The 26,245-nt window shown below is 52.1% G+C and overlaps 12 protein-coding genes across 12 annotated transcripts; 5 read left to right on the top strand and 7 right to left on the bottom strand.

The window, feature by feature from the left end:
• Positions 1–112: 112 nt before the first annotated feature.
• Positions 113–1,451, bottom strand: A1O5_08883 (uncharacterized protein; the record flags this gene model as incomplete). The annotated part of the gene is made up of 4 exons (XM_007749464.1): positions 113–264; positions 324–592; positions 646–963; positions 1,009–1,451. The coding sequence occupies 4 exons, from the start codon at positions 1,449–1,451 to the stop codon at positions 113–115; spliced, it is 1,182 nt and encodes a 393-aa protein (XP_007747654.1).
• Positions 1,452–2,496: 1,045 nt separating this feature from the next.
• Positions 2,497–3,888, top strand: A1O5_08882 (uncharacterized protein; the record flags this gene model as incomplete). The annotated part of the gene is made up of 1 exon (XM_007749463.1): positions 2,497–3,888. One exon carries the CDS (start codon positions 2,497–2,499, stop codon positions 3,886–3,888), a length of 1,392 nt encoding a protein of 463 aa, XP_007747653.1.
• Positions 3,889–4,789: 901 nt separating this feature from the next.
• Positions 4,790–5,710, bottom strand: A1O5_08881 (uncharacterized protein; the record flags this gene model as incomplete). The annotated part of the gene is made up of 1 exon (XM_007749462.1): positions 4,790–5,710. One exon carries the CDS (start codon positions 5,708–5,710, stop codon positions 4,790–4,792), a length of 921 nt encoding a protein of 306 aa, XP_007747652.1.
• Positions 5,711–6,659: 949 nt separating this feature from the next.
• Positions 6,660–7,303, top strand: A1O5_08880 (uncharacterized protein; the record flags this gene model as incomplete). The annotated part of the gene is made up of 2 exons (XM_007749461.1): positions 6,660–6,900; positions 6,990–7,303. The coding sequence occupies 2 exons, from the start codon at positions 6,660–6,662 to the stop codon at positions 7,301–7,303; spliced, it is 555 nt and encodes a 184-aa protein (XP_007747651.1).
• A 688-nt stretch (positions 7,304–7,991) lies between these two features.
• On the bottom strand, positions 7,992–9,365 carry A1O5_08879 (adenylosuccinate synthetase; the record flags this gene model as incomplete). Its single annotated transcript, XM_007749460.1, has 1 exon — positions 7,992–9,365. The coding sequence occupies one exon, from the start codon at positions 9,363–9,365 to the stop codon at positions 7,992–7,994; it is 1,374 nt and encodes a 457-aa protein (XP_007747650.1).
• A 2,235-nt stretch (positions 9,366–11,600) lies between these two features.
• On the bottom strand, positions 11,601–13,817 carry A1O5_08878 (uncharacterized protein; the record flags this gene model as incomplete). The annotated part of the gene is made up of 1 exon (XM_007749459.1): positions 11,601–13,817. One exon carries the CDS (start codon positions 13,815–13,817, stop codon positions 11,601–11,603), a length of 2,217 nt encoding a protein of 738 aa, XP_007747649.1.
• Positions 13,818–15,977: 2,160 nt separating this feature from the next.
• On the bottom strand, positions 15,978–17,084 carry A1O5_08877 (uncharacterized protein; the record flags this gene model as incomplete). Its single annotated transcript, XM_007749458.1, has 2 exons — positions 15,978–16,628; positions 16,692–17,084. The coding sequence occupies 2 exons, from the start codon at positions 17,082–17,084 to the stop codon at positions 15,978–15,980; spliced, it is 1,044 nt and encodes a 347-aa protein (XP_007747648.1).
• Positions 17,085–17,534: 450 nt separating this feature from the next.
• A1O5_08876 (uncharacterized protein) lies at positions 17,535–19,251 on the top strand (the record flags this gene model as incomplete). The annotated part of the gene is made up of 3 exons (XM_007749457.1): positions 17,535–17,567; positions 17,632–17,719; positions 17,795–19,251. The coding sequence occupies 3 exons, from the start codon at positions 17,535–17,537 to the stop codon at positions 19,249–19,251; spliced, it is 1,578 nt and encodes a 525-aa protein (XP_007747647.1).
• A 212-nt stretch (positions 19,252–19,463) lies between these two features.
• On the bottom strand, positions 19,464–20,309 carry A1O5_08875 (alanyl-tRNA synthetase; the record flags this gene model as incomplete). The annotated part of the gene is made up of 1 exon (XM_007749456.1): positions 19,464–20,309. The coding sequence occupies one exon, from the start codon at positions 20,307–20,309 to the stop codon at positions 19,464–19,466; it is 846 nt and encodes a 281-aa protein (XP_007747646.1).
• A 369-nt stretch (positions 20,310–20,678) lies between these two features.
• A1O5_08874 (uncharacterized protein) lies at positions 20,679–22,016 on the bottom strand (the record flags this gene model as incomplete). Its single annotated transcript, XM_007749455.1, has 1 exon — positions 20,679–22,016. The coding sequence occupies one exon, from the start codon at positions 22,014–22,016 to the stop codon at positions 20,679–20,681; it is 1,338 nt and encodes a 445-aa protein (XP_007747645.1).
• Positions 22,017–22,685: 669 nt separating this feature from the next.
• On the top strand, positions 22,686–24,074 carry A1O5_08873 (uncharacterized protein; the record flags this gene model as incomplete). Its single annotated transcript, XM_007749454.1, has 1 exon — positions 22,686–24,074. The coding sequence occupies one exon, from the start codon at positions 22,686–22,688 to the stop codon at positions 24,072–24,074; it is 1,389 nt and encodes a 462-aa protein (XP_007747644.1).
• A 1,096-nt stretch (positions 24,075–25,170) lies between these two features.
• On the top strand, positions 25,171–25,625 carry A1O5_08872 (uncharacterized protein; the record flags this gene model as incomplete). The annotated part of the gene is made up of 2 exons (XM_007749453.1): positions 25,171–25,489; positions 25,516–25,625. Coding segments are annotated over 2 exons (321 nt in total), but the record flags the coding sequence as incomplete, so codon positions are not given.
• Between the last annotated feature and the right edge of the window lie 620 nt (positions 25,626–26,245).

The following is a 26,245-nucleotide window of genomic DNA, read 5'->3' as shown; positions in this document are numbered from 1 at the left end:
GGAGAGGATATTCCCTTCACCAACAAGTTACAGATCGCCAGGTGGCGCAAACTGCCAGCACACCAAGACACACACCCGTCCACAACAGTCAAGTCGATCCAGACATGCTTCCTCATCCAAACAGTCGGTCTATGATGCTAAATGTGTCCACAAACGGATGTCTGACTCCACCCAATCCAGCGGCCAGAATGCCTTTGGCTGCATATCGAAGAGAATAACTCAAGAAACAGACAACCCAGACGTACCCGACAGCTCTAGTTTTCCCTGCCCAAGGTCAAATTGGGTTGTTCTGCACCCGGCACGGAGCGGTCACAAACACTTACAGGTGTCCTTCAGGCCCGTTTTCTTGCCCAGGTATATGGCGAGGTCTTCGAACGTGATTGCAACCGGCTGAATCATGAAGAAATAGAACTGACACCAAGCAAAGGACGAAGACGGGCAATTGAGGGCTCCAGCATGATGGATAAGGGCCGACACCAAGAAAGCATTGTATAGCTGCACATACCGTGAGACTAGAGTACCCTTTTTGACCCTCAAGAGCCGCAGAAGAGCGGAATTGGCACTCTCAAACATTCGACGAAGCAGTTGATGCCTTGCAAAGCCGATAAGACGAGGTTGGTGGTTTGATGCAGGGAACCCACTCACCAACAGGAACCCCAAATGTTCCTCAGGCTGTATCCCTTTTTGATGAACGAACCGAAGAATGGGGGCCATGATTGAGGCGTGTAGAGCCCAGTACCGACGGCGACCGCCGCGGCCAGGTAATAACCGAAGACCATTGTGAAACCGCTGTGGAAGGCAGAAGACCATCCCAGGAGAATCTGTTGCCAAAGTGGGACGGTGAAGAGATCGGGAACAGGACTGGTGCCGTCTCCGAAAGGTGTCCGACGCATGTACCACTCGTCAATGTCCATGTAAAGAAAGCAGTATGAGGCTCTGGCAACCTGCTCTAAGACAAATCGACTGCTTTAGTTAGACGAGGTCAGGGACGAAAAGGTGGCTCTGCACCTGCGAGAAATGTCTCTAGGGACCTCGCCAACGTTCTTGACGCGCCAATTCCAACCAATTCCACGCATCGTCGCGAAAAGTTGAAGACCCCAGCAGAATTTCTGCCAGATGGTCATCTTTTGTATGTCCTCCGCGGTCTCCGTTGTACCGTCCGATTTTACTCGTCGAAACGTCTGCTCCGCCTTATGCAACACTTCAAAATCGAGCCATCTGATCAAGATCATGCAGACATTGATGGCAGTCATATAGTCTTCTTCAAGCTTCCCGGTAGTGTGACGTCGCAGGTTGAAGATAATCCACAGAATCGGGGGTATGGCGATTATCTTGCGAAACTGACCTTGCGGGAGCAACAGGGTAGTGATGCCAATGGCGCTCGCGCCGAACACGCTTCGTTCTCCAGGTTGGAAGGGGCGATCTGGAGGAGGAAACCACTTTGGATCCATTATTGAGACAAAGATGCAGAAAAACGCGGAAGAGCAAGAAGTTAGGGAACACGGCGAAGGAGACGTGACTTATTCGACGAAGAGGATACACAACCAGAGGAACACAATCGATCTGTAAGCGAGCGGGAATGCGAATACGAGGCAACCTCTGCCTCGACTCGGCTTTAGCCAGGCAAAGGTGCAGACGCAAGCATCAGGATGCCTTTTCTCTTTCATCGAGAACATCAGGAGAACTCGTGGTGTTGTTGTCGATGGCAATGAAACAAATTCACGGGGAAGGTGGTGGTCAAGGGGAAACGCTCAGTTGTGAAAACGAAAGAGAACTCCAGGATGAAAGGTGGTTAGACATGGTTCTCAGACATGTCCGTCAAGCATGTGCCAAGTATGGTGTTGTTGTTGTTGCTGTTGCTGTTGCTGCCTCTGGTGCCTAGCTGCCCGTTAGGGATGGTGCTGATGGTGCCTATCGTGCCTATGGCGCCTCTGCGGTCTGAGGTAACAGGTCTAGTGCCTCTCTCCCCAGCCACTCGCTTAAGGATTGCGTTGCCTCGTTCAATCTGCTTTGTTGTGTGCGTAACTGGTGATCATCGCGGCTTAGCGATGCCGGGGTGATTCTCCCTGGATACACGCTCGCTGGCTCGCTGGCTCGCTGGCTCGATCCCCCCCCTTCCAGACTCATTCCATTTTCCCTCTTATCACCATCAATTGTTACTGCTGCATACTCGCAAAGCAATCCTTCTACAAATCCACTCTGCGACTTGTCCATCTCATCCAGCTCTCCACTCTTTTTCCATTATTTGTCGCATCTCGTTTCCTCGTTGTTGTTTGTCCCGACTCTCCTCTCCCATCATTGACATTAATTTGCTCCGACAATTGCTACACGTCTGGTGCGACAATATGGGCTTGCCGTAAGTTTGTCCTCTCGCTTTTTCCCACCCCCACCCCTTTCGCATATGGCCGCGCCTGCGCGCGCCGCCGGTCAGCATCATTGTTTCTCCATGTTCATCGCCGGCAAGCCCAATTGCTAACCCAATATGTTCTCTTTAGTATGTTCCAAGATCCTGACGAGGTTGCCGGAGAGCAACCTGCTGCAAAACTCGATCAGATTGCAGCCGCAGCACGATCGAGTATCCGGCGCGAGTCCACCGTCCGACCTGGTCGATTAGCAGCCAGTCGTCGCGCTGCCATTGAACGAGCACGGGAACAAGTAGAAGAACGACTACGCCGCGAGCGTGAGGCTGACGAAGTGCTCAATAACTATGCCAATACCTTTCCACGATCACGGTCTCAACGCGACCCGCCCGAGAACGCTCAGGATTCAGACACCGAGGCCGGGCGCATTCGTTCCATCAGAATGAGGTCGCGATTGAGGACGCTCGGGCAAGTGCTTGCCAGAAGAGCTAACACCGAATCAGAACCCCGGAGTGATATGGACGTAGCGCTCTTGAGCCGGCCACGCGGCGAGTCTGGTGCAAGAACACGGGACGACCTCGCTTCAGATTTCATCTTCGACACCTTTATGTCCGAATCTGAGGAGGCCGGTCCTCAACCGCTTCCGCGCCCGTTAAGAGAGTCCGGCCTGAGATTCGAAGTGGGCGTGACCTCCCAGTCTGAGTCAGAATCGTCCCGTCGGCCTCGATTTTTTAATCCTCGCTCTACAAGAGTCTCCAGTCCATCCCGGAGCAGAAGACCGCCCTGGTCATTTTCGGTCCACCGGCCGGTATTTGCAGATGCGGAAGACGAAGAAAATGACAGTGCATACCGCTCCACTTCACAGCCTCGGGGATTGGGACGAGGCCCTGGAGACACTGCGATCAGTACTCCTCCGCCAGAAAGCCTTGAAGCTGCGTATCCGCCCTTGCGACGTGTCGATCATATTTCGCCGCGCCCGTTGGGTGAGTCGAGGCCAAGGGTTGACGGACTTGGAGACCGCCTGCGTAGTCCCAGCCCCATGTCTGATGGGCCCGTGGAGGAGAACTGGGCAAATCTCTTGAATACGATGGAATCAGGCCGATCAAGCACAGCGACTTCGTTTTTATCATCGCGGTCGGACTCAGGGATCGGCTCGAACCAATCGTCTCAGGCAACTACTGCGACCAGCTTTGGCGAAATAGGCGGGGACGACTCGTGCGATCTAGATCTTCCCTCGGGCATCACTGAAGAGGATGTTCGGGAAATACGTGCGCGGCACGGAAGGTTACAAAGAGATCCTCCTCATCATCTCCGGAGGCCCGAAACCCGGAACGAGTTAGTTTCTGAGGCGAACCAGAGCGAGCCTGCAAGGGGAAACGAGAGAGTTCTCGAATTGGAGGTGCTGACAATCATTCTCGACCGGATGCAGAGAAGAGAAGAGATCCCAGATGAGTGGTGGGCCGCCGTTGGTCTGTCACCGGACATTGTCAGAGGCAACGCTTTTGATCCGGCCAGGCAATATGCTTGAGAAACGGTTCAATAACGAAAGTCCCGAGGGCGCTTAACTGCACCTCGGATAAGAACAATAAACCCAATCAAACCGGCAACACACGAAGAGCAAAGTATGTGAAGCTCGATTCTCTTGCAGGCGGGAACAGAATGATGAAGATGGTTGTGGGAGGCGACCTTCGCCAGGAAAAGCAGAACGTCCCTTGTGTGGACACGATCTTGCAGGAAATATATTTTTTTTTTTTCAAACTGCAAACTACTGCCTTGTCCAAATGCGACCCGAAAAGTCATACTACTTTCGTGGCTGGAACACCTTATTGGATGCAAAGATATGTATGATGTGGAAAAGAGAAGGCTGAAGACAAACCTAGGACACGAATTCAATGTCAGAATCGAGGTTTGAGCCCCCTTGATGCACGCTGACGATTGGATTCAATGACTGGAACTGGAACCAAAATGACTTTTGCAGGATTGTTTGCCATGGCCGGACCGGAGCATTTCTGCTTTTGTCTTATAATCGTTGTATTTCTTGACATACCTACCTAAGCTGCGTTGGTCTGCGCCTTGCGACGACAGAAGAAAAGAAAAAGTCAAGACGGGTAATTCGCGATTGATTTCTGATCATCTACACAATCCTCTTCTTGTGTGCTGCTGTAGCCTGGTGGTACTTTTCTCCCAGCTGGAAAAGGGGATGCTTCTCTCCTTTCAGACAAATCGCATGGAGACGAACAAGGAAGGCTGTGAAAGAGGTCCATGGAGGAGGCGACCTTCATCCATTCGTTCACCGATCTCGCTTGTCGTCTCAAAACTTGATGACTTGATCTCCGCCCATTACACGTGCATTGCAATAAATCCCGTCTTAACTTGGTCACCTGCTTGCCATGTCAGGCCAGTCTCGATAGGAAAGAAACTTCAATTTTTCACATGCCCACCCCATCCGCCGCTAGTAATGCGATACTGTCCATCCTGGTCATCCTTTCCCTCCGCATCTCGTCCTCGTCCCTATCGTCTTCTTCTTCTCCTTGCAATTGGCCGTCCACGTTCCTGACTTCCTCGCTCCGCCAGGCCTCGTCCTCGACGCTGGGCACAATCTCCTGCACGGGCAATCTCTTCTCCAACACCTCCTTCGCGTTCTTCATGTCGTTTTTCTCCGTCCGGTCGAGGCTCTCTTCGAAGGAACTCGAAATGCCGGCGACGAAGTTCCGTTTCGCGACCCGCTGTGTCGCGGTGGCGATGTCCACGTCCACGAACCAGGTCTCGTCCATCAATGCGTGGGCGTCTCTCCATCCCGGCTCGTCCAGGGCCGTATAGAGGCCTTCAAAGAGGATGATCCGCGCCGTGGGCGGGATGGCGATGTCATTGGCCACAGGATCCTTCACGGCGTGGTCGAAGCTGGGTGCGTAGATGGTCAGTGTTTCTGGGCTGATAGGTTTGCGCACTTGCTCTACCAGTTTGAGGTAGCTGGTGGGGTCGAACGTGAACGCGGCGCCACGGCGGAAGATGGCTTCCTCTGCATTTGGCATCTCGCTGAGTTGTTTGCGAGTCAGGTGATAGCCATCGAGGGGGACGACAAACGCGATGTCTGGTCCTGAGCGGTTCGGACTGTTGGGGAAACGCCTGTTTTGATGGCTGTGGTGCGTTTTGTTGAGACCTGCACAGACGGAGGCCGCCAGCGTGGTTTTCCCACTACCTGGGATGCCGGAAATGGCGATCAGGAGGCGTTGCGAGCCATCGCATTTCTGAAACTTCCCTGAGATGTAGGCGTCAATGTCGGGGGAGAGAAGGCAATTAGATAAGGTCGCATGTCTTACCCCAGGTCTGATCAACGAGGCGTTGAACATGGGACTCCATGACCACTATATGCGAGATTCCTTGTTTGCGTTATACCGGGGGACGATATTGGGACTTTGAGTCGACCTCATATGCCCAGTTTTGTTTCCTACCTATCGATAGATTTGCGTGGAAGCTGGACTTGATCGGCCTATATCATTGTAACATGCACGAATACGAAACGGATCTCCTTATCAACAGTCGCTCAGCCGAGCAAGTGGATAACACTGGTCATATCTCACTGGCGAAACAAGGCCCGACTCCGGGGTGTCCAGTGTCCAGTGGCTGAAGGAGCGCGAACCTCGGGAGCAACGGCAACTTTTGGCCAAAAAAGTAGTAAGGAAATTGGCCAGATTCAAAATAGGTCGATGATCTCGACCCGAGACGAACGGATGTGCAAACAGTAGTTGGCACGTCTGTTTGGGGCCCCAGATTTCGGTGATCGCAAAGTTGGGTTGATAAACGAGGCAAGATGACTGGCGGACCGGCGGAACTGGAAATATATTTCTCCCACAAGTATCACGTGAAGTCACATGCGGCCTCAATTCCTCAAGCGATTCGATGCCCCTGTCAATCAAATCCGCCAGACTTCGCGTCGCCATCCCATCCCCAGACATCTGCAAAGGGGTTGTTCTTTTATGCATTTCTTTCAACAGCCAAACCACTCAACCACCTTCTTTCATATTCACTCCCTTCTTTCCACTCTCTTCCGACAGTTTTGGTACTAACCTACAGCAGCGGCATACTCTTGCCATTCCTTCTCAGTCACTCTTTCATCATATTCCCCCTTGTTGTTTCTGCCACTCGTTCAAACGCCCTTGAACGCCCTTTTTTGCGAATCCCTTCCCGACATACCTGGCAGTTCCTACCAACGCGTCAAATCCCAACCCACACCATCAGGCCCCGAACGAAAGCGAACTTAGACTCTCGATAAGACACAAAAGCCAAGCATCCACCATCATGAAGACGTCGTTGCTCCTTCCCTTTGTCGCCTTCGCCTTCCGCGTCCTGGCAGCTATACCTCCAGCATGCCTCCTCAGCGCTGTCAACACACAAAATGAACCAGGTGACCTGTCATCCATTTGCGGTAACGAGGCAACCGACGTGCAGAAGGCAATTGCTAGCATGTGTAGTGGCAATGCTGTCTCGGTGGCACAGTCTGCATTCATTTCGACTTGCTCTGCTGCGGGTTCTTCTGTCGGTACGTACTTCTGGATAAACGTGGAAGAGGGGAAAAAGAGCCTTGATAAGTTCGTTACTGACATTGTGCCCTTTTTGGGGAATTCGTAGCTCCATACACAGCATCCTCTTCAAACTCGACCACAAAAGGCTCCGCTACATCCACGGCCGGCACCTTCATCTACACCACCGCTGTCTACAACTCCGACTGCAGCTGTACCACGACAATCGTCACCTCCGCTACCACCGGCGCCGCTATCTCCACTGGTCTTGCAAGTGCCACGGCAACAGGTGGCAGTGGTGCTTCCGCGTCCAATTCAGCAGGTGGTGCAGCAGCGACCGGCAATGCTGCCGCGGACGCTAAGCAAGTGGGAAGCTTTGCTGCTGCTGTTATTGCCATTGCTGGTGTTGTTGCAGTTTTGTAAAAAGGAGCCGGAGTTTTACTTGGCAGCCGTCCCACGGAAAAGCAGAAGATGGCCTGGATTTTTGGGGGGGTATCATTGGTGTCTCTCCTCTGCTCCAACACCAGAGGGAAGACATAATGAGGTTTCTTGTCCATCCTATTGCAAAACCTACGAGATGTTGGCAGATGCTGTGGATTGAGATGAAACAGCCCTTTGATCGTTGTCGAATCTACCTTGGGATTTGTGTCATCCACTGGGTCCCGTCTTCAGTTGAAGGGGGAAAGAGAAATACGGCCAGGAAACAAAAAGAAACATGAGCGTCTCATACATACATACATACCTGCCTAGATAATGGGATGGACAGAAGATCAGAAACATTTGGCATGGCTGGCCAACGCCTTTTGTTGACAAAGCCACTTTTCTGACTCTTTTTTAATCTCTCACACACTCTCTGTCAAAGACCTAGCTGCCTCAAATGTACAGGTCTAAAATGCGCGTTCCCTCTTTTTGGTCGTCTTTGATGTCTCGCTCTTTTCCTGGGAAGTGACGCTGCTCTAGAAGACTTCCTCCCACACATGATGGAAAACAATGAGCCTCTCTATGCCGCGACAATCACCTCCGAAGCCAGTACACGTTTTCCAGGTACATAATTACAGTACCCACCCCGTCCTGTCCTATCCTAACCCATTTCTGCCTCGTCGTGATGCCTTTAGCGGAAACACATATCCTCCCTCCTCGGGCCTGTGCCAATCCACTTGATGGGCACTCCGACCTCCCTCTCGATGAATTCGATATATTCCCTCGCCTGGTCCGGCAGATCTTCGAACGTCTTGCATCCCGTCGTCTGAGTCATCCACCCCTTGAAGGTCTTATATTCTACCTCCATCTCCTCCATGACGTCCAGGTCCGCTGGAAAGCCTGGCAGTGTCTGACCGTTCACCTTGTAACCCGTCGCCACGCGGATTTCTTCAAAGCCGTCTAGGACGTCGAGTTTCGTTAGGTTGAGTTGTGTGTAGCAGTTCACGGCCGCAGAGTATTTGACCAGGACGAGGTCGAACCAGCCGCATCGGCGCTTGCGGCCTGTCGTAACGCCCCATTCGCGGCCGACCTCCTGTAGACGCTCACCGTATTCGGCGTCCTTGGGGGAGATTGCGGCGTTGAGTTCTGTGGGAAAGGGGCCGGCGCCGACGCGGGAGGTGTACGCCTTTACCACACCGACAATGTTGCTTCCTGGCGCAGAGAGGGATTGGGGAGAGAGGCCAGCAAGGCCGGTGAAGACTCCGCCAAGGCCAGTATTGCTGGACGTGACGTAAGGATAGGTGCCGTGATCGATGTCTAGAAGGAGTGCGTTAGCACCCTCGATCAAGATGTTGGGCTGGCGAGCACTGGCGCCGTTCGAATTCGCCGTAGCCATTCCCTTTGTCCCGACCGCCTGTGCCAGTAAAGGTGTCTGATCGACGACGTATTGCTGCAACTCTTCCCGATATCCGCGCAACTTTTCGATCTCTTCTTCCAGGTTGTAACCCTGCAGTGCTGCGTCGCCGTAGAGTTTGCGGTAGTTCGCTTCGAGATCTCGCAGGCGCCTCTCCCAACGCTGTTGTTCGTTGACGAGCATCCAAAAAGTCACACCTCTGCGGGCGACCTTGTCGCTGTAACATGGGCCAATGCCCTTGCGAGTAGTGCCGATCATGTTCTTTCCGCCATCGAGATTCTTGAATTTATCTTCGGAGATACCATCCACGACGCCGTGCAAGTCGAAACATACATGAGCACGGTCTGAGATCAGAATGCGCTCCCGCACGCCCTGCAGGCCTTTCTCTTCCAGCCCCTTCAGTTCTTTGAAAAAGCTGGGGATGTGCACGACACAACCGGTGCCGATGAGGTTGATTTGGCAGGAGGGGTTGATGAGGCCAGAGGGGAGGATGTGGAAGTCATATGTCACATCGTTGACCACGATGGTATGGCCAGCATTATTGCCCCCCGCGGCGCGGCAGACGAGATCAGCGGAGGAAGCAAGGATGTCGACAAGCTTGCCTTTGCCTTCATCGCCCCATTGAGAGCCCAACACCAGAGTAACGGGCATGGCTGACGGTTATGAGAGGGTGGATGTTGAGGTAGAGGTGTTGAAGGGAATGCAGGCCGAAATCGGAGCAAGTGGGAGGAGGACGGAGAGTCTAGATTGCGTTTTGTTTTGGGGTTTTAGACAAGAAGGCCGCTGCCTTGATCTTCAGGTTGACATGTCTGTCATTGTCTGAGAATTCTGACCTCCAGGTTCAAAGACATGTCGCAATGCTGGAGCAAACAGAGGATGTCGATTGACTCAGATTTTGCAGGATGGATGGTGGGGTTTGAAGTTTGGGGTTGAGAAAAGATTCTTCGGAAAAGGCACTGAAGGCACTATTACGATTTGGTGGGGGTCTCAATGCCTCGCGAAGAAAAAAGCAAATTTGCTGCATCTCATCCCATGTCGCCTCCCATTTGCTCGCTTCCTGTTTACCTTCTGTTCCAAAGGGGAAGTGTATCGGATTCACCTGTCATATTCTTTGGCACATCCAAACCGAGTGGCACCCCGCAGAGTGGATTCCTGTCCGAAATATTCCGTCTGTGGCAGACAACGCTTCCCGCCAGGCGTGTGGGCACTGTCCAAACACAATCTCTTACTCCAGAGATCTCTTTCTGGTCCAGACAAGCATAAACACCAAGACAACTACAGCTTGCAAAGAATCCCCAGGTAAGATTCTGACGCCGTGTCTCAATGGCTTCTCAGGAAAACGGTGGGTTTCTCAATCCCATTCCCAATACATACCCTCCCGCTGCTTGTTCTCATGTCTGGGAGACAAACATCTTTCCCTCCTTATTGCTCTCCCAGTCTTGATCTGGCCCTTCAATTAGTGTGAGCCAGCTTTGTCCTCAAGAAGAGTGCCTCAAGGGAACAATGAACAGAATGGCTTCCTCTTGGTGCGTAGTTGACACCCAAACCATCGCAAATACGAAATAGACTATCACATCAATCAATGTTCCAGATGAAACGAATATATATATATCACCAGCACAGTTGTGGACAGAACTGAGATCTTTCTTCATTCACACACAATCGCCTCAGCTTTACAACCGCTCTGCCTTTAGAAGCTCTACCATAATCTTTGATCGAAAACACTTCGCAACCGGTCATGTGGGATTTCTCCAGATTCACTTCGGGAATGCATTTAGGCCGAGGGCGTCGAGGAGACCATCATCCACAACCTCAGCGCAGTCCCCGCTTCAACGGTGGCCACCGCTTTCCAGACGCATCCCTCCTTCACAATTTCCGAGACGAAGAGCTCCATCGCGCAATAGCTCGTGCCAACGACCGCGCGGCAGCGTTGCACAGGGAGTACGTATACTTGCAGAAGCGGCACGAAGCGCTACGGGAACGAGTCCGACAGTTAAATGCGGAGATGAAGAGCCAGCGAAGAGGTCTCATGCGTTGGTTGGACGTTCGAGACGCGTATCTAGAGGAGAACAAGGAGAGGGAGCGGCGACAGGAGAGGGAGAGAGGGGGGAGGCGATGGGAGCAGCCCAGAGGAGAGAGGGGGAACCACAGGGCGAAGAATGTGAAGGGGAATCCCCATCGTGGCCGGTGAGGAGGCAGGCCAATTCTGGATGTGCGAGACGCGGTAGGACTTGGTTTCTGTCCAGGGAGGTACCTCACGCTTCAATGCGGCCAAGATCGCACAAAGGGCTGAGGGTCGCAATATGGATGGGAGCGAGACAGTGACGGTCGAAGGTCCAAAAAACATTGCTGGAGATCTCTGGCACGGAGGAAATTCGTGTCCTGGTGAAAAGGACCCGGGTATCTACGGCAGGAGTCTACTGGCCGCAAATTCTGTCTTCGTTTTTCTAGAGGTCAAGTACGGCCAAAAAAAAAAACAAGGAGGGAATAAAAGGGGGTGGAAGTCTTGCCAGCAATAGAAATACTTGCGGAGTCAATATCGTGTATTCGTATCCGCGCACCTTTTATGGTTCTTCGTGCGCCATCCGGAGAAACAATGTCCAACAATACTCGTTAACTTTGCAGCAGGCACTGACATGCATCCAATCCACCCATCCATCCATATTCCAACGCAAAGACATCGGCGTCCTTCCCTTTTTTTGGCCTTATCCTTTTCTTTGTACGCCTTTGCCTGGTTCAAGAAGAAATCTGAGACAGAATCGATGCCATGGTTCCCGTGAACGCCCCTCAATTTCCATCTAAACGCCCGTTCGAAAGTCGTAACCGTAGCCGTAGCTGAAGAAACTCGTAAAAATAAAATTCCACAAAGAAAAAACTCAACACGACTCAGAATCTATCGCCCACCATTCCCCTGGGCACCACAGGTCGAGCATCGTACCCGAACCCGTCCAGGTCTTGTAGCGCGAATCCAGATCCCGAGCCATAGGCATACTCGTCGTCAGATTGCTCGCCGCCCTGTCTTCTAGCAGCACTGTCGCGGCGAGCAGGAGGCCACTCCCAGCGGTGTGCTGGCTCTTCATTACTGTACTCACTTTCGAAGCTGCCGCGGATACGGTACACGGCATCCAGCTCAGCTGGCATTGGGGGTGCAGACATCGGGTTGGGCGGCGTCTGCGCAGCAAAGTGCGTTTGCGAGCTCGAGCGAGAATGCGAGTGCTCCATCCTGTCACTGCGGGGATGATGTCTGTGTTGAGTGTCTTTTGATTTCCGACGTGGTTTGGAGATGTTGGTGGTCATGGGTGACGCAGGATGAGAAAAGTTTGAGATGCCACTACGTGGTGAGGTGCAGAATGATTGGGATCGCGGCGTGGTAAGAGTCGACGGGGACGACGGTGGTGGCATGTTTTCGAAGTTGAAGGACTTGAAAAGCTCAATCTCGCTTTGCTTGGGGCTCAAAGCTCCAGCGCTGTCAGGGACGACCGTAGTTGCTAGACTTGAAATGGTGGCAGCTCGTGATGGGTTCCGCTCACGGGGAGGTACCTGAGGCGCCATTTGCATGCTGGTGCCTGGACCTGATGGAAGTGGTGGTCCTGGCGGTCCTGGCGGTCCTAGCGGTAGCTGCGGAGTCGGATAGAAAATAGATTTAATGACGAAGACGACGCAGATGAGAACTCCCAAGCCGCCTAGGCCAACGGCCATAAACCAGCCGCCACGAATGCCGGCAAGTGGATCACGCCCATAATTGTTTACATGAATTTCAACAGTAGAGGCGAGACCAAGACCGAGAGAGATGGAGTAGTTGACCACGGTGCTGATGAGACTGCCAGCAACACCTTGTTGCTGAGGAGGAAAGAAGTTGGACATGATCAGTGTGGCCGCTGGAAAGGACATGTCCATGCCAAAAGGCATGACAACGAGGCTGGCGAACGTCCAGCTCCAGTATACCGTCTTGTCGACGTTTGAGTCGATGGCCAAAAGGAGCGGCCCGAATGTGAAAGCCACCAACGCCCAGAACAGAGTCCAGGAGGGGCAGCACTTCCGCATCATCCAAGCGGTCAACACTGAGGCAATCAAGGCGACAGGGACGATTGGTAAGACATGCACTGCCGCCTCAAGGGGAGCATCTTGTTTGATCCCAAGGAGAAATTTCCACAGAAACCACGTCCATATTCCAAAGGTGGCCCATCCACAAGCCACAGCGCCGAGGACAAACCCAACATCTGCCTTGAGCATTTTGAAAGGCACCAAAGGTTGTTCAGCGATTTTGACTTCGGTGATGACAAAGAACACAATGAGCAAGATGCCAATAATCAGCAGCATGAAAATGTACTGTGTGCTCCAGCCGGAGGCGGGAGCGGAGACTAGTGAGACTTGAACGCACACCAGGCCGCCAACACCTGTGAGAGCCCCAAGCCAGTCCATATCCCGCAGTTTCTCCTTGACGGGTAGCATCTGCTTTGGTGTCGGTGGTGGAGAGACCAAAATACTCGATGCGGCGATGGCTAGAAAACAGCTTACGATGGCCAGAGTATAGAAGCTCCACCACCAGGTTGCAAACTTGGTGAATAAGGCACCAAAGATCATCCCCATGTAGGCTCCAACTGGTGCACAAAGACCAAACAGAGTGAAGGAGAGGATCTTCTGTTTCGACCCCGGGGGATAGGTTCGGCCCAGCAGTGCTAAGCCATTTGGCACCATCAGACTCGCACCGAGACCTTGGAATCCCCGAGCGACGAAGAACAATTCATAGCCAGCGTAATGGCTTAGCCCAGCCACGACACTCCAGAAACTGAGGAAGGAATAGCCGATCACGACCATTGTCTTATGCCCGAATATGTCACCAAGTCGTCCTCCTATTAGGATGAATGTTCCAAACGACAATGCGTACGCTGCGACGAGCCATGGCAGTACCGAAGGATTCGATATCGAGAAAGACTGTGCGATGTCCCGGCTGACTGGAAAGACTGTCGTCAAGGTCGATTGAGGAATAAGTTGAAGGAATGCCACCATCAAGTTAAAGAGAATCTCTTGTTGTTTTGACATGCGAGTGAACAGCCAGCCGCCTGGAGGCCCAGGAGGTCCAGTCGGCGGTCCTGAAGGCATCGGTGCCTTTGAATGAAGAGCTTTCTCCATATCGACAGGAAGTTTGCTAGTGTGGTGGTGGTGACTTGTTGGGGTGGAAGGAATGCTTGACTTCAACCTATCGAGATCTCCGAGAGTCGTGACAGATAATATAGGGAATGCGCATTTCGCCAAAAGGAACGAGCGGGCAATGAGAATGTTAGGCCCAATTGACACACGGTTTGAGCAAGTGGTTGAGAAAAGGGTCGAAGAAAGGGATACAAGACTATAAAGTAGTATACCTTACCACAAATGTAGCTGCGTGCCAGGGTACTCCCTACGTGTCGCGGTATTCTTCTGCCCTCGCACACCGGCGCCGACTCACCGTTTGTATAACTCGAGGCCCATGTCACTTTTCTTGGAAGACGCATCCACAACATATTACTTAAATCGTCATGAACCTTGTAAAGGTGTTGGGTTGTGCAGTGGGATGAAAGGTGGAGATTTCCAAGCGTCACTCGGAAGGCATACTCGTATAACATGGGTCGTCAGAAGCCACCAAAAAGCCACCACTTTTAAGGCTTCAAACCAAGATGCAGACCTTGGATTGGACATTGGACAAGGCCGTCGGGTGCCAGTTCCGAGGCAGACATTCGCAGTCGATCCCTAATGAGCCAAGAATGTTGTGATTTTCAGTGCCCTTGCAGAAGATCTTCTTATGTCCTTGTTCAATGACGATCTCCCGTCCTGTTCGAAGTTAACAAGGACTAGGCACCTACTCATGGTGAACAAGGGCAATGATGATGAAGATCACAGGCTTCCCGGTTGGGAGATATCCGGACTTTGATGCACAGCGAGAAGAGAAATAGACGGTCGAGATGATCAAACAAGGGTGTCTGGTATAAACCCAGGCCACTGTATTCACGAAGATGTTGTACCACGGAGTAAGAGGCCTCGGGCACAGAGCGAACGGGGCTGAAGATGGGTTTGGGGCTGCATGACGCGATAGCAGGCTGAAACGAGGTGCCACAGTCATGATAGAGGCATCATTGGGCAGAAGAACAACGTGCATCTTTCAAGTGATGAGGAATGACAGGCAGAGTTGGCGTCGAGGAAATTTGATGGAAGGGTCGGAAATTGCAACCACAGATTGATCCTTATCAAATGCCAAGACAGGCTCGATAGCAGCCTCAATTTCCGCCCACATTCTATCACTCAACATTACTCACCACTACACGGGAGGGATGCCTGTAGAACGCGCTTCTAGAGGCTGTCATTACTCTGACCCTGAGAGAGAGAAGCACATACCTCCGCACGGAAGTAAGAGACCGATCACTGATGGAGGTGTCTGCAGTCTTCCGTGTGCAACAATCGCCCGCGTCAGGATAGTGCTTTTGGGGGCCAGGGTTTGCTGCATTTGATCATGGATGAGACCGAGACACGGGCGCGACTTCCAATACGGAAACAGGACCCGAAGAACAAACTCTCAGTGTCACCATCTTCCGACCAGAAAGACCCGGTAGAGGGTCTGAGCCGCGAGAGTGCTGAGAGCGCGTCCTGGATGAAAATGCATTAGCATATCACGGGCGACCTGTCATGGACGCAGATTGCCGAATCCACATCTCTTTTACGAGTACGCGACTCATCTGCATCAACCCCTGCCTTTCATGTGACCAAGGACTTCGAACGAACGATTGTGGCATATCTTTTTGCAATCCAGCTGGTATTTCTTATTTTCTCGCCCGCGCTTGGTTTGGGGCGTCCACTCAATCGAGAGGAGGCACGCCCGAGCTCAGGTTGTACTGCGTTGAATGCTGCACGTAAGTGACCCCTTCCGGCGCGCCTGCAGTTTCTATGTTTGCCTTTCGCAGGGCGGAAAATGGCCGCAATGAAGCAAATACCAAGGCAGAAGAGCGTGAATGGTTCCACAAGGCTGCTTTTTGACTGACCCAAGTTCCTTCACTGCAGGCTACGTATTTTCGCCCGGAACACAGGGTACAATGTCTGGAAGTCTGTTACTGGTACATTCGAACGGGGCCCAACCGACAACAGAGACACAGCCACCTTGTACCGAGACGGATAGTTCCATTGAAGCAATCTACGTACGGACTCTCGCCCATGCGTCCTATGCCGGATCTTGACTCGCTCTTCGAATCCAGCCTAGGACTTTGGATAATCATGAACCTGGTCAATTGTTGACAATTAAGCGGTGTCTGCGACCTGCTTCAACAATGCGTGCACCGATTCAAAGGCCTTCTTTGCAAACGGTCCCATGTCGTCCCCGTACTTCTCCGGGCCCTTGCCATCGAATATTTCCACCGACACCCAGCTTCTGAACCCAGTCTTGAACACGGCTCTGGTGAAATCTTCTACTGGCAAGCATCCACCGTCGTATGGCAGCGGCCGATAATCATGGCTCCACTGGCCCCGAGGTCTCAGGCCGCTGTCGTCTGGTTTATCGACCAATGGCGGCTCCATCTTGTATGCGTCTGAGATCTGCAACAAGAATATCTTCTCCGGAGGGATGGTCTTCGAGAGCTCTTCACAGCTCCTCTTCCATCTATTGTCCAACTCTTCGGCACTGACGTGTTCGATTCGTCCAGATTTCGTCGTCGGGCTGCCCCATTCTCCTCCTGCGCTCTGGAAGGTGTCGAGGCATAACCCCAGATTGGGTCGATTGGCCTTCGTGACGATTTCCCAGACATCCTTCCATGTTGTAGCGTGCGTGGCCCAGCACCAGTTTTCGTATGCAATTCGAAACCCCTTCTCGGCAAAAATATCTGCAAGCTCAGCCAGGTCGGAAGCCAGGTGGTCAAAACTAGACGAGATGCCCTCCGCATCAGAAGATCCAATCTGTTCTTTTTGTTAATCCTGCCGTGTTACGTCCCGGATAGGAGAAAATCGGAGCCTACGGACCTGAAGCATATCTGTCCCAACGGCCTCCATTATGCTCATCCACCCTCTGGCTCTGTCGAAAACATCTTTTCTCTCATCGCTTCCTCTAGGCCAACCCTCAAAGTTGGCGAATGGCTGTAACATCAGAACCTTCAAGCCTTCCTTTTCGCACAGCTTTCCGATCTCTGCGGCGACGGATCGAAGTGTTTGATAATCCATTGGATCAATTTCTGCCTTACTCTTGGAGACTTGTTGACCGTACGAGAGGATGTCAGGCATCGAAAGCTCAATGGCGTCGAATCCAGCATTGGCAAGAGTCTTCAGCTTGGCCGGCAGCGTATGCTTCGAACTTTCATATCCTATGGAGCAGGAAGCATAGCAGATCGGAATCTCCTTCCCATTGAAGGAGGCCATGCTGATTGCAATAAACCTTGCTGTGAGTGGTGTGCTTCTCTTCTAGCTTCCAAATTCCCTTGTCTCTTGCGCACAGGTGGCCCAAAGAGAGAAAAAGGGCCCTAGTATCTTACTACGTGACCTTTGGGGTTTATATCAAGCCTAAGGTATTGTGTACCTCGATTTCGTCACTTTTTATCAATTCGGTGGATATCCGCCTGAGCTCGGAATACAACATCCAGCATTCCCCCATGACGTCAAGATATGTGAAAGAAATACTTCCTCTTTACCTCGTACGCATGCATCTCACCGTGTCTCCCTTAATATTTGGTTTTCAATTCACCCATGGCATGGACTAATGACAGACTTCCCCCTAAACCGGACTTTACGGCTAGATAACCAAAAGTCTTGTTGTAACCATCGGGCAGATACGTTTCCTATCAAATAGTGTCGGGCATCTAAACACACACCATGCGTCAAGAGAACCGCCCAGAGTTCAAGAAAGTAAGCCGACAAGATCATCACGAACCACGACGTCAAAATGTACGCATGCTGACCGCTGATACAGCTTGGCATGATTGGAGTGGGGAGTATGGGTGGGATGATGTCTCTGTTATATGCTGAACATGGAGTTGAGGTTCACTACTACGACCCGAGTATGAGCTTGCAGATTTCCCTCATGGCCTCACTTCCTGTATCACAATCACTTGAGCTAATTTAGGATTGAACAGGTGAGGAAAACGTCAAGCAACTCCAAGACCACGCTGAATCCATCCATGCTGGCAATCGTATTGTGCACCAGAAAGACTACAGGGAGCTCTGCGAAAGCATTTCGTCACCAGACTCACCCAAGCTCTTCGTCTTCAGTATACCCCACGGTCCCGTCGGGGACAAGACTGTTGAAAGTCTACGTCCGTATCTAAAGACCGGTGACATTATACTCGACTGTTCAAACGAAGACTGGCGGAACACAGAGCGCCGACAGAAGGCCCTCGACCCCGATGGTATCCACTATATTGGCTGCGGCGTAAGCGGCGGGTATCAAAGTGCCAGACACGGCCCCTCTATGTCCCCCGGAGGTGATGCCGAGATCCTGAAGAAGGTCATCCCATTCCTTGAGCGAGTAGCCGCGAAAGACAAGGAAGGACGCCCGTGTACAACGTGCATTGGACCAGGAGGTAGTGGGCACTACGTGAAGATGGTTCACAACGGCATTGAACAAGGCATGATGTCTGCCATTGCCGAAGTCTGGTTTATAATGAACAGATGCTTGAAGATGACATATGAAGCAATCGCTGACACATTCCAGTCGTGGAATGAAAGTGACCCGCTCAGAGATAACTTTCTGGTGACAATTGGCGCAGACATCAATCGCACCAAAGACCAGGAAGGACACTTCGTGCTAGCCAACGTCCTCGACAAAGTCGTCCAAGACGTTGATAACTCTGAAGGCACAGGCGTCTGGACCTGCGATGAGACGATTCGTCTACACGTGCCCTCACCCACCATTGTCACTGCACACTTGTTCCGCCTTGCTTCAGCAGATGCTGCTAAGCGGGAGAGAGTTAACAGGGCTTTCAAAGGCGGCGCAGCACAACCGACAACCATCAAGTTAGAAGTGCCACATGAGAAAGCCCTACCATCGTTCATCAAGGACTTGAAGCTCGCCCTGTACGCAGCATTTCTCTGTGCATTCACCCAGGGGCTCAGCATCATCAAAGCCATGGATCGCGAGCAAGGCTGGAACCTCGATTACCGGGCCATCCTGCAGATCTGGCGAGGCGGCTGCATCATCCAGAGTGACTACATCTCGGACCTACTCGACCGGGTCCTGTCATCACGATCTGACACTCAGTCTCCCAACGAGATGGCCGTGGACGACCTCCTCTCGCAAGACGACGTCGCCGCAGAGTTGGGAACTTGTTTCTCGTCGCTGAAGAACGTGGTCCTCAAATCCCTCGCGGTCGACGCCTACATTCCGTCTCTCTCTGCCACGCTCGAGTACATCAAATACTCGGGCTCGACGGAGCTGCCCACGCAGTTTATGGAGGCCGAGCTGGATTACTTCGGTGCACACAGCTTCGATCTGAAGTCCGAGGGGCCCGGAAAGTCGCTCAAGGGATCCCATCACTACGAGTGGAAGCCGCCCAGAGGCATCTTTGGCGAGAAGTTGGACGGGACGAAATAAGTCTGTCTGTCTTTCTAGATGAGAAAGGCAAAAGATCTTGGTTCCAAGTTACCTTGGGTTTGCACATTGCCCTTACAACCTAAAACTCCCAGAGAGATGTGCCATCAGTAGACAGTAGGTCGATAGAAGAGATACTATGCAGGAAAAACCCCTCCCTCTCTAATGCCGTATATGCAAAAGAAAGAAGGTTTCTAGCTCTACCTGCAGAAAGCTCAAAGAGTTGAACTCACATTATAACTCACCCGACTGGTCCCTTTGTTCCTACTGATCTTCTTCACCCCGACGTTGCCACATAGACCCGTCGTGTCCACATGGGTGCCGCCACAGGGATAGGCCTCTGCGCCGACGATCCGGACGACTCTGAACTTCTCCCCGGGGCCCGGCAGTTTGACGCCTTCGTCGTCTCGAGGGATCAGCCTCTCGAGCCCTTCCCTCCGAAAATCGCTTTCGTCCCAGAACTCAATTTCCACGGGCATGGCGCGGGCGACGTAGTCATCGACGCGCTTCTGGATGGGCTCCTTCCACTTCCCCTCGATGAGGCCCTGGAACTCGCAGGCCGCCGAGTCCGGGAAGTGCGAGGCCTTGAGCTCGTCGAAGCCGGCGATCTCGTGCTCGAGCAGGTGCCGGACCGCGGCGCCGAGGACGTGCCCCGCCGTGTGTAGACGCGAGTACAGGAGGCGTTTGTCGACGTCGATGGCCTGTGTGGCTGGGGCGCCCGCGACGAACGTCTTGGCTGGATCGGCGAAGCGGCCGAGATGCAGGACCACGCCGTCGTTGACGACGTCCATGCGCACGGCGGAGACGTCGAATCTTGCGCCGTCGTCCGAGGGCGATGTGATGGAGCCCGTGTCGGACGGCTGGCCGCCTCCTTGCGGGTGGAAGATTGTTTCGGCTGTGGTCACCACAAGAGAGCCTTCGTCCGGTGCCGTCTTGAAAAGTTGCCTGCTGGCTTCGGCAAGTTGATGGAACGGTGTGATGGACGTGATGAGGGTGGAGAGCGTGTAGAGTTTTGCATTGTGCTGATAGGCAAGCACTGTTCGGGGAAGAGATGTCGACATCGTTTGATTTACCCCTGGGGGTCTCGCCAGTGGTGGGTAATAGTATTGCAGTAAGAATCAGGTCGAGATATTGTTTGCCGTTGCAAATTTGTGTGCACTTCGCCGCCCTATTCTAGGCGTGGGGCTCATGGATAGATTTTCACGTCTATGACTCAGATGAATAGAAAGGTGGTCTATATTGTATTATGGAATTGTAAGGAATGCACAAGAAGGAACAAATATTGAGAAAGGGATCGAAGAAGAGTTATCACAGGGCGCAATACTAAAAATATGGCACCTGCCCAAATAGGCAATGCGACAGGGACAACACCAATGCTACGAAGGACTTACCATTTGCCCAAGCTGCGCTGACATGCTCTACCTGGCCTCCTACAAAATGTTGTGGATCTCCTTTCGGGTCGCAAGATGTGTTCTTGCTTCTTCTATGATATCATGTCCAACAAGCCACTGGACCAGAGCTGGATGTGGAAACTGTTGGGCCATATCCTCTGCCGGAATGGCCAAGGGAGTGTCCTCTTGCAACTGCTTCTCTAACATCGCTTTCTGGGCCCTCCAGATTTGATCCCTTGCTTCTTGCATTGGTCCATCTGGTAGTGCAAAAGTGGTCGCGTTCTCACGAGAGATCTCCTGGATCCGTTCGCACCGAGGCCTCCGGAGGTGCTCATAGTCTTTTGCGGCTCTTGGAAGATCTGCTATCCCATTGCAAGTTGCAATGCAAAGACCAAGAACTTCGGCGTCCTCGAGCGACGTAGCAGCCCCAGAGGCGGCGTGTGGTGCCATAGCGTGACAAGCATCTCCCACAAGAATAACACGTCCGTTTGGACTTGACCAGGTAGGCAACGGTGGTAGGTCGGCTAACACCCACTTTGCGCAGCTGTCGATGGTGTCCAGTACGGCCTGAACAGTCTCATTGAAGTCTTTGAACACCTGACGCATCTCTGAGACGTCGCCTGGTTCATTGTATTGGCCCAACGGTGCGTCGCCATGGTCTGGAACCGTCATCACCAAGTTGTAAAACTTACCCTTGGCGATTGGGTAGGAAATGATGTGCTTGAATTGGCCAGCCCAAGCCTGTTGGCTCTGGTTGTCTATCAGAGTAGCAGTTACAGGATTTTTGAGCATCTCCTCACGTGGTATCAAGGCTCGATAGCAGTAATTCTCCGTTCTTCGAGGGACGACGTCCTTCAGGGCGGGAATTGAGCGGCGGGTCCTTGAATGTATACCATCAGCTCCAATAATCAGGTCTGCGCGCAGCGATCTTCCACTCGCCAGTGTCACCTCCACGTTATCGACGTCAATAGCTACGACTTTTTGGCCAAAGTCGATCTTGACGCCTCTTGTTGTAGCAGCATCCGCAAGAATTTTCTGGTAATCGACTCGATGAACAAGCCAGTGTGGAAATCCCCGCAATCTTGTGGAATAGTCATTGACGTTGGCGGGAATGAGACCGATAAGTTCGTCGTCCTCATATCGCCTGATCTCGGTGAAATCTGGACAGGTCGCTACCGCCTCGAATTCCTCGCGCAGCGCCCAGCTGCTGAGGACGCGAGATGCCGCAGCAGAACACTGAATACCAGCGCCGGCTTCAGTCAGGACCGAACTGCTTTCGAGAATCAGAATTTGATGTTGTGTCTTCTGAGAAAGACTAATAGCGGTTGCAAGACCAGCAATTCCAGTGCCGATGATGATGATCTGAAATGAAGCCATTTCCTCCGTGTTTCACGAGGGATTGAGATGTCGGTCGAGCACTACAGGCTCGCTAGAGATGCCGAGGGTAGACACGTCGAGCCTCTGATATGATAGCAAGCCAAGAAGTGTTGCTACAACACCCTTTCGGCTTTTCAACAGCACAGGTGAAATAATGAGCTTCTGTCGACGTCTTGATTTGGAGATCGAGCACTTGCCTACCTTGACATGGGACGGAACTTTAGGCAGCTCTAATGCATAGGGTGAAGGCCCCCCCGCCTCGCTTAGAGCATGATGAAGCTCTGGCACTATGTCCACAACTCTCGAGGTGTCAGGAACAATAGCAAGAACCTGACCCTTTTTGCTCGGGTTTATCATGGAAAGTCGGAGAGACGCGCCCCCTATGACACCTTGGACGCCATGGACGCCACACAATGAAGAACTGACCAAAGTCTTTACCCCCCGAGTCGCAAAAGGGGGGATTTAGTCAATTGATTTTCCGCTACCTGCAGAAGTAGGTCTGCCGAGCGTGGCGTTGTCGCGCAATTCCAACTTCGGCCTCATTCTGGTCGATACTTGACACAGTATGGTTTTGTAGTGATTTATCCTTGATCACAGTCTGGTTCTTACTTAACTTTGCCTGATTTTGGCCATTAAAGTCGCCTCAATTTCACCTCACTTCAAATAGTCATGGAGCAGGAGCCGGAAACCCCGGTGTCTGGGTCACCCTTGTCAGATATCGACTCAGACGAATTTCCTGAAGACAAGTTCCACCATAGATCGCGTTCCCATTCAAGAGACTCTACCATCTCTGCCTCAGACGATGAGACCGCATCTGCTATGAGCGCTACAGCGGTGGCTCTCGACATCCCTCCCGCCAAACGTCGAAAGACTGGCGTTTCAAGCTACGATCATGCCACTCCTCAGTCAGCTTCAACCATCATCCCTCCTCGCTCGCCAACAGGCTCAATATCAAGCGACTCTTCAGGCTCGGTGCCTACTTCGCCTTCGTTTGCCAACCTTGGTCCGACGCATCCCTTGTCGACCGCGTATGCAGCGGCACAAGCCAACCCTGACAATCCCGAACTGGCAGACTATGTGCAGGTGACAAAGTGTCTATGGGACGGCTGCACAGATCAAGAGCAAGGCAACATGGACAACTTGGTTTCGCATATCAACGACGTTCACATCGTACCACGTCAGAAGAAGTATTACTGCGAGTGGGAAGGCTGCGCTCGCAAGGGCCAGCCGCACACGAGTGCTTACGCGTTGAAGGCGCACATGAGAAGCCACACCAAAGAGAAGCCTTTCATGTGCGCCTTACCCGAGTGCGACCGTAGCTTCACTAGGTCTGATGCTCTCGCAAAGCATATGCGTACCGTCCACGAGACCGAGGCCCTGCGTCCTAGTGATCCAGTGCCCAGGGGTCATACTGGCGGAATCTCGAACGGAGGATCATCTAATATTCCGATCAAAAGGCTGAAGCTGACCATGGGCGGAAAGATCAATGGCGACAAAAAAGCCACCCTGGTCGGGGATTTGCCCTCACTACCGACTCGATATACGGTTACTATGATGGGACTCAACCCCGATGATGTTGTAATGGCCGAAGATGATGGGTCAGAAGAGCTCACTGACGCAGTTGACGTGGACAGTGTTCCGCTGTCTTTGCCTCTTCCTCCAGACTACTACCCGACCGATATCTGGGACGATATGGACGAGTACGAGCGCAATCTTCCTCCTTCACAATGGTTCCGTCTTTTGCGCCGGCAAATACACTGGGCTGAACAAGAAGGACGTGATCTGCAACAAGAGCTGGAAGGCCTACGGGCAACGACGGAAGACGCCAAGGGTAATCCGGTTAGAAAGGGAATGGGAGACGAAAAGGGAGCTGATGAGAATCGGAGGATGGAATGGCGTCGATCGGAGGAGCTGCTGGACGCAGTGTTGCGGGCTGAAGTCGGACAAGTTTTGGAGATGTTCACTGATGAGAAGGTAGATGATCGAAACCCGTGGGAAATGCTCAAAGGCCTAGACGCGCTCACGACGACCACCACCTCAGCGGCTTCAGTGGCATGAGCGATAGCGCAGGATGGCTCCCTGACGGACAAGCAGAACCCCTATAAATTGGCTGAGATGTGTGACCACCGACTAATAGTACTGGACCACGCGTTTCGACGGGGTTCAATCACCGTTTCCGCCACAAGCACCTTTCTGGTGCTATATTTGCATGCGAATAACGGTCAGGACCTGCCAACGCCTTCCGAACAGCACCGGTTCAAGGCGCCTTTTATGCAGAGAATCGTTGGGTTGCCATCTCACCGTCGACTTTGGCGGTTTAAATGGCATTACTCCTCGTCACCTTCGCTGGAGCAACTAAAAATAGATTGCTACCTAGCTCCGACGACGTCTCTTGCTTTGTCTTCCAGTGCAACTTTTCTTTTCTTTCAATATGCCTCAACACACGACGACCGCCCTCATTTCCTCCTCGAGCCCCACGCCGTACGAAGCTCGAACTACCATATGCTATCCAAATTCTGTCAAAAGATCTTTCCGGGGGCTTCCCCTCACCATCAAATCGACCATCAGCCTAATACCCAACAGCTTGAATTTGCAGCTATGGAAGGATGCTATATTTGTCGAGTAGTATGGAGCCATGTTCTAGTCAACTGAATCATCGGAACGCTCCTACACGAGCAAGGCTCGGCGAGAGCGTCACCGATTTCAAAGCACGACTTCAGGCCAGTAGGCCTTCCAAGCTCTCTCACAAAGGCTATGGATCATATGGCGCCTGTCAACTTTCTCGCCCATGAGTATGTCGTTCATAGAACTGGGAATGTGGTCATATTTTAGCTGCAGAGATTATGACCTGATCATAATGGTTTGAGCTCGAGTATGAGCTTAGCAAGAATGTGGCTCCGTCAATGTTTGGATAAGCATGAGAAGTGTCAAGCTGCGCTATCGTGTGAACTAAGTACCAGGTACCCAACTCGTCTCCTCTAGATTGGACAGCCTGAAGAGGATAAGATCCCCCTGTTCCTTTATCCGAACAAAGGAGGAGTAGAAGCCCGATATGCAAAGGTCAGTGATTGTTAGGGTCAATCGCAACCATCACGATTAACATCGGAATCAACGTCACGTCTCAAACAGGGCGTTGCAATTTCAGAACTCGGCCAAACGATTCAAAGATACCATTTTTGTTACTCGTTCTTTGGGTATTCAGCTACGGTGGATCGGCTCCCTTTGCATATTTCGGGACTCACGGGACGGATTGGAACGCGAAGTTCCTCTCACGAGTAGTGTGTACAGGTATGCACTTCTAAATCTTGCGGCAAGTGCTGCCGTTGATGACAGGGTCGGCTGTCTTCCTGCCAGAAATCCCTCCCAGATCAAGCCGTGTACTATCCAGACTGAGTGGCTTGAGACCATAACAACGCCGCCTACCATCTCTACCACAACTTTTTCTGGGAGTTTGCTTTTGCTGGAATGCCCCTGTTGAGATGTGCGTAGGTTCTCTCAGAATTACTTCTGGCCCCAAGAATCCTTCATTTAGGAGGCACACAACTATTCTGGGGATGCAACGAATTAGCCGCACGTGAAAGCCATCCATATGGCAGGCCACCAAGCACGCTTCAACGGGACAGCGCTCGAGAGATCGTATGGTATGCGATCAACAAAATTGAGCGTCCTTCCGAAGATATGGCCTGTTGTGTTCAATGGGCTCTGGAGAGAACAGGTCATACATATGGCATGCCCAGGGGTCTGGATCGTCCTTGACTATCAGCTCCCAACTCTTCAGTTTCACTTTTCACCCCTTTTTGTGAAGCGGGCTACTTCACGAAGAGGTTGACATTTATGCGGCCTGTTGCTCTGCCCTCCCAGAGACGTGAATGGACAATGTCAGAGGGTTGGGTACATATATACGAACCATGGAGGGTTCGAAATAGAGGATCGGAGGAGTTTTGGAAAGATGGAGAACGAAGACTGGCTTCAGGATGAAGCTTTTGGTGAAAATGGCCAGTATCTGATGTCAATTATTTGAGGAGTCCCTCGAACACTTTACTTACATGTGTTGACATTAGGCTCCTTGACTGTATTCATCGTCCACCCTGAGATTTCATTGGGCAGAGTTCTACCTAGCCAGAAATGGATTTGTTTTGAGCCTCCTTTTCCTTCAATAGATCACTTGCACATTGAAAGTGATCGATGCTAATTACACTTGACGGACTATGAACATCGTGGTAGGAACC

The sequence above is a fragment of the Cladophialophora psammophila genome (genome assembly GCF_000585535.1).
Source record: "Cladophialophora psammophila CBS 110553 chromosome Unknown aczJe-supercont1.14, whole genome shotgun sequence".
In the NCBI taxonomy this organism is placed as follows: Eukaryota; Fungi; Ascomycota; class Eurotiomycetes; order Chaetothyriales; family Herpotrichiellaceae; genus Cladophialophora; species Cladophialophora psammophila.
The sequence above is the reverse complement of the archived record's forward strand: the minus strand, read 5'-3'. Positions and strand labels throughout refer to the sequence as shown.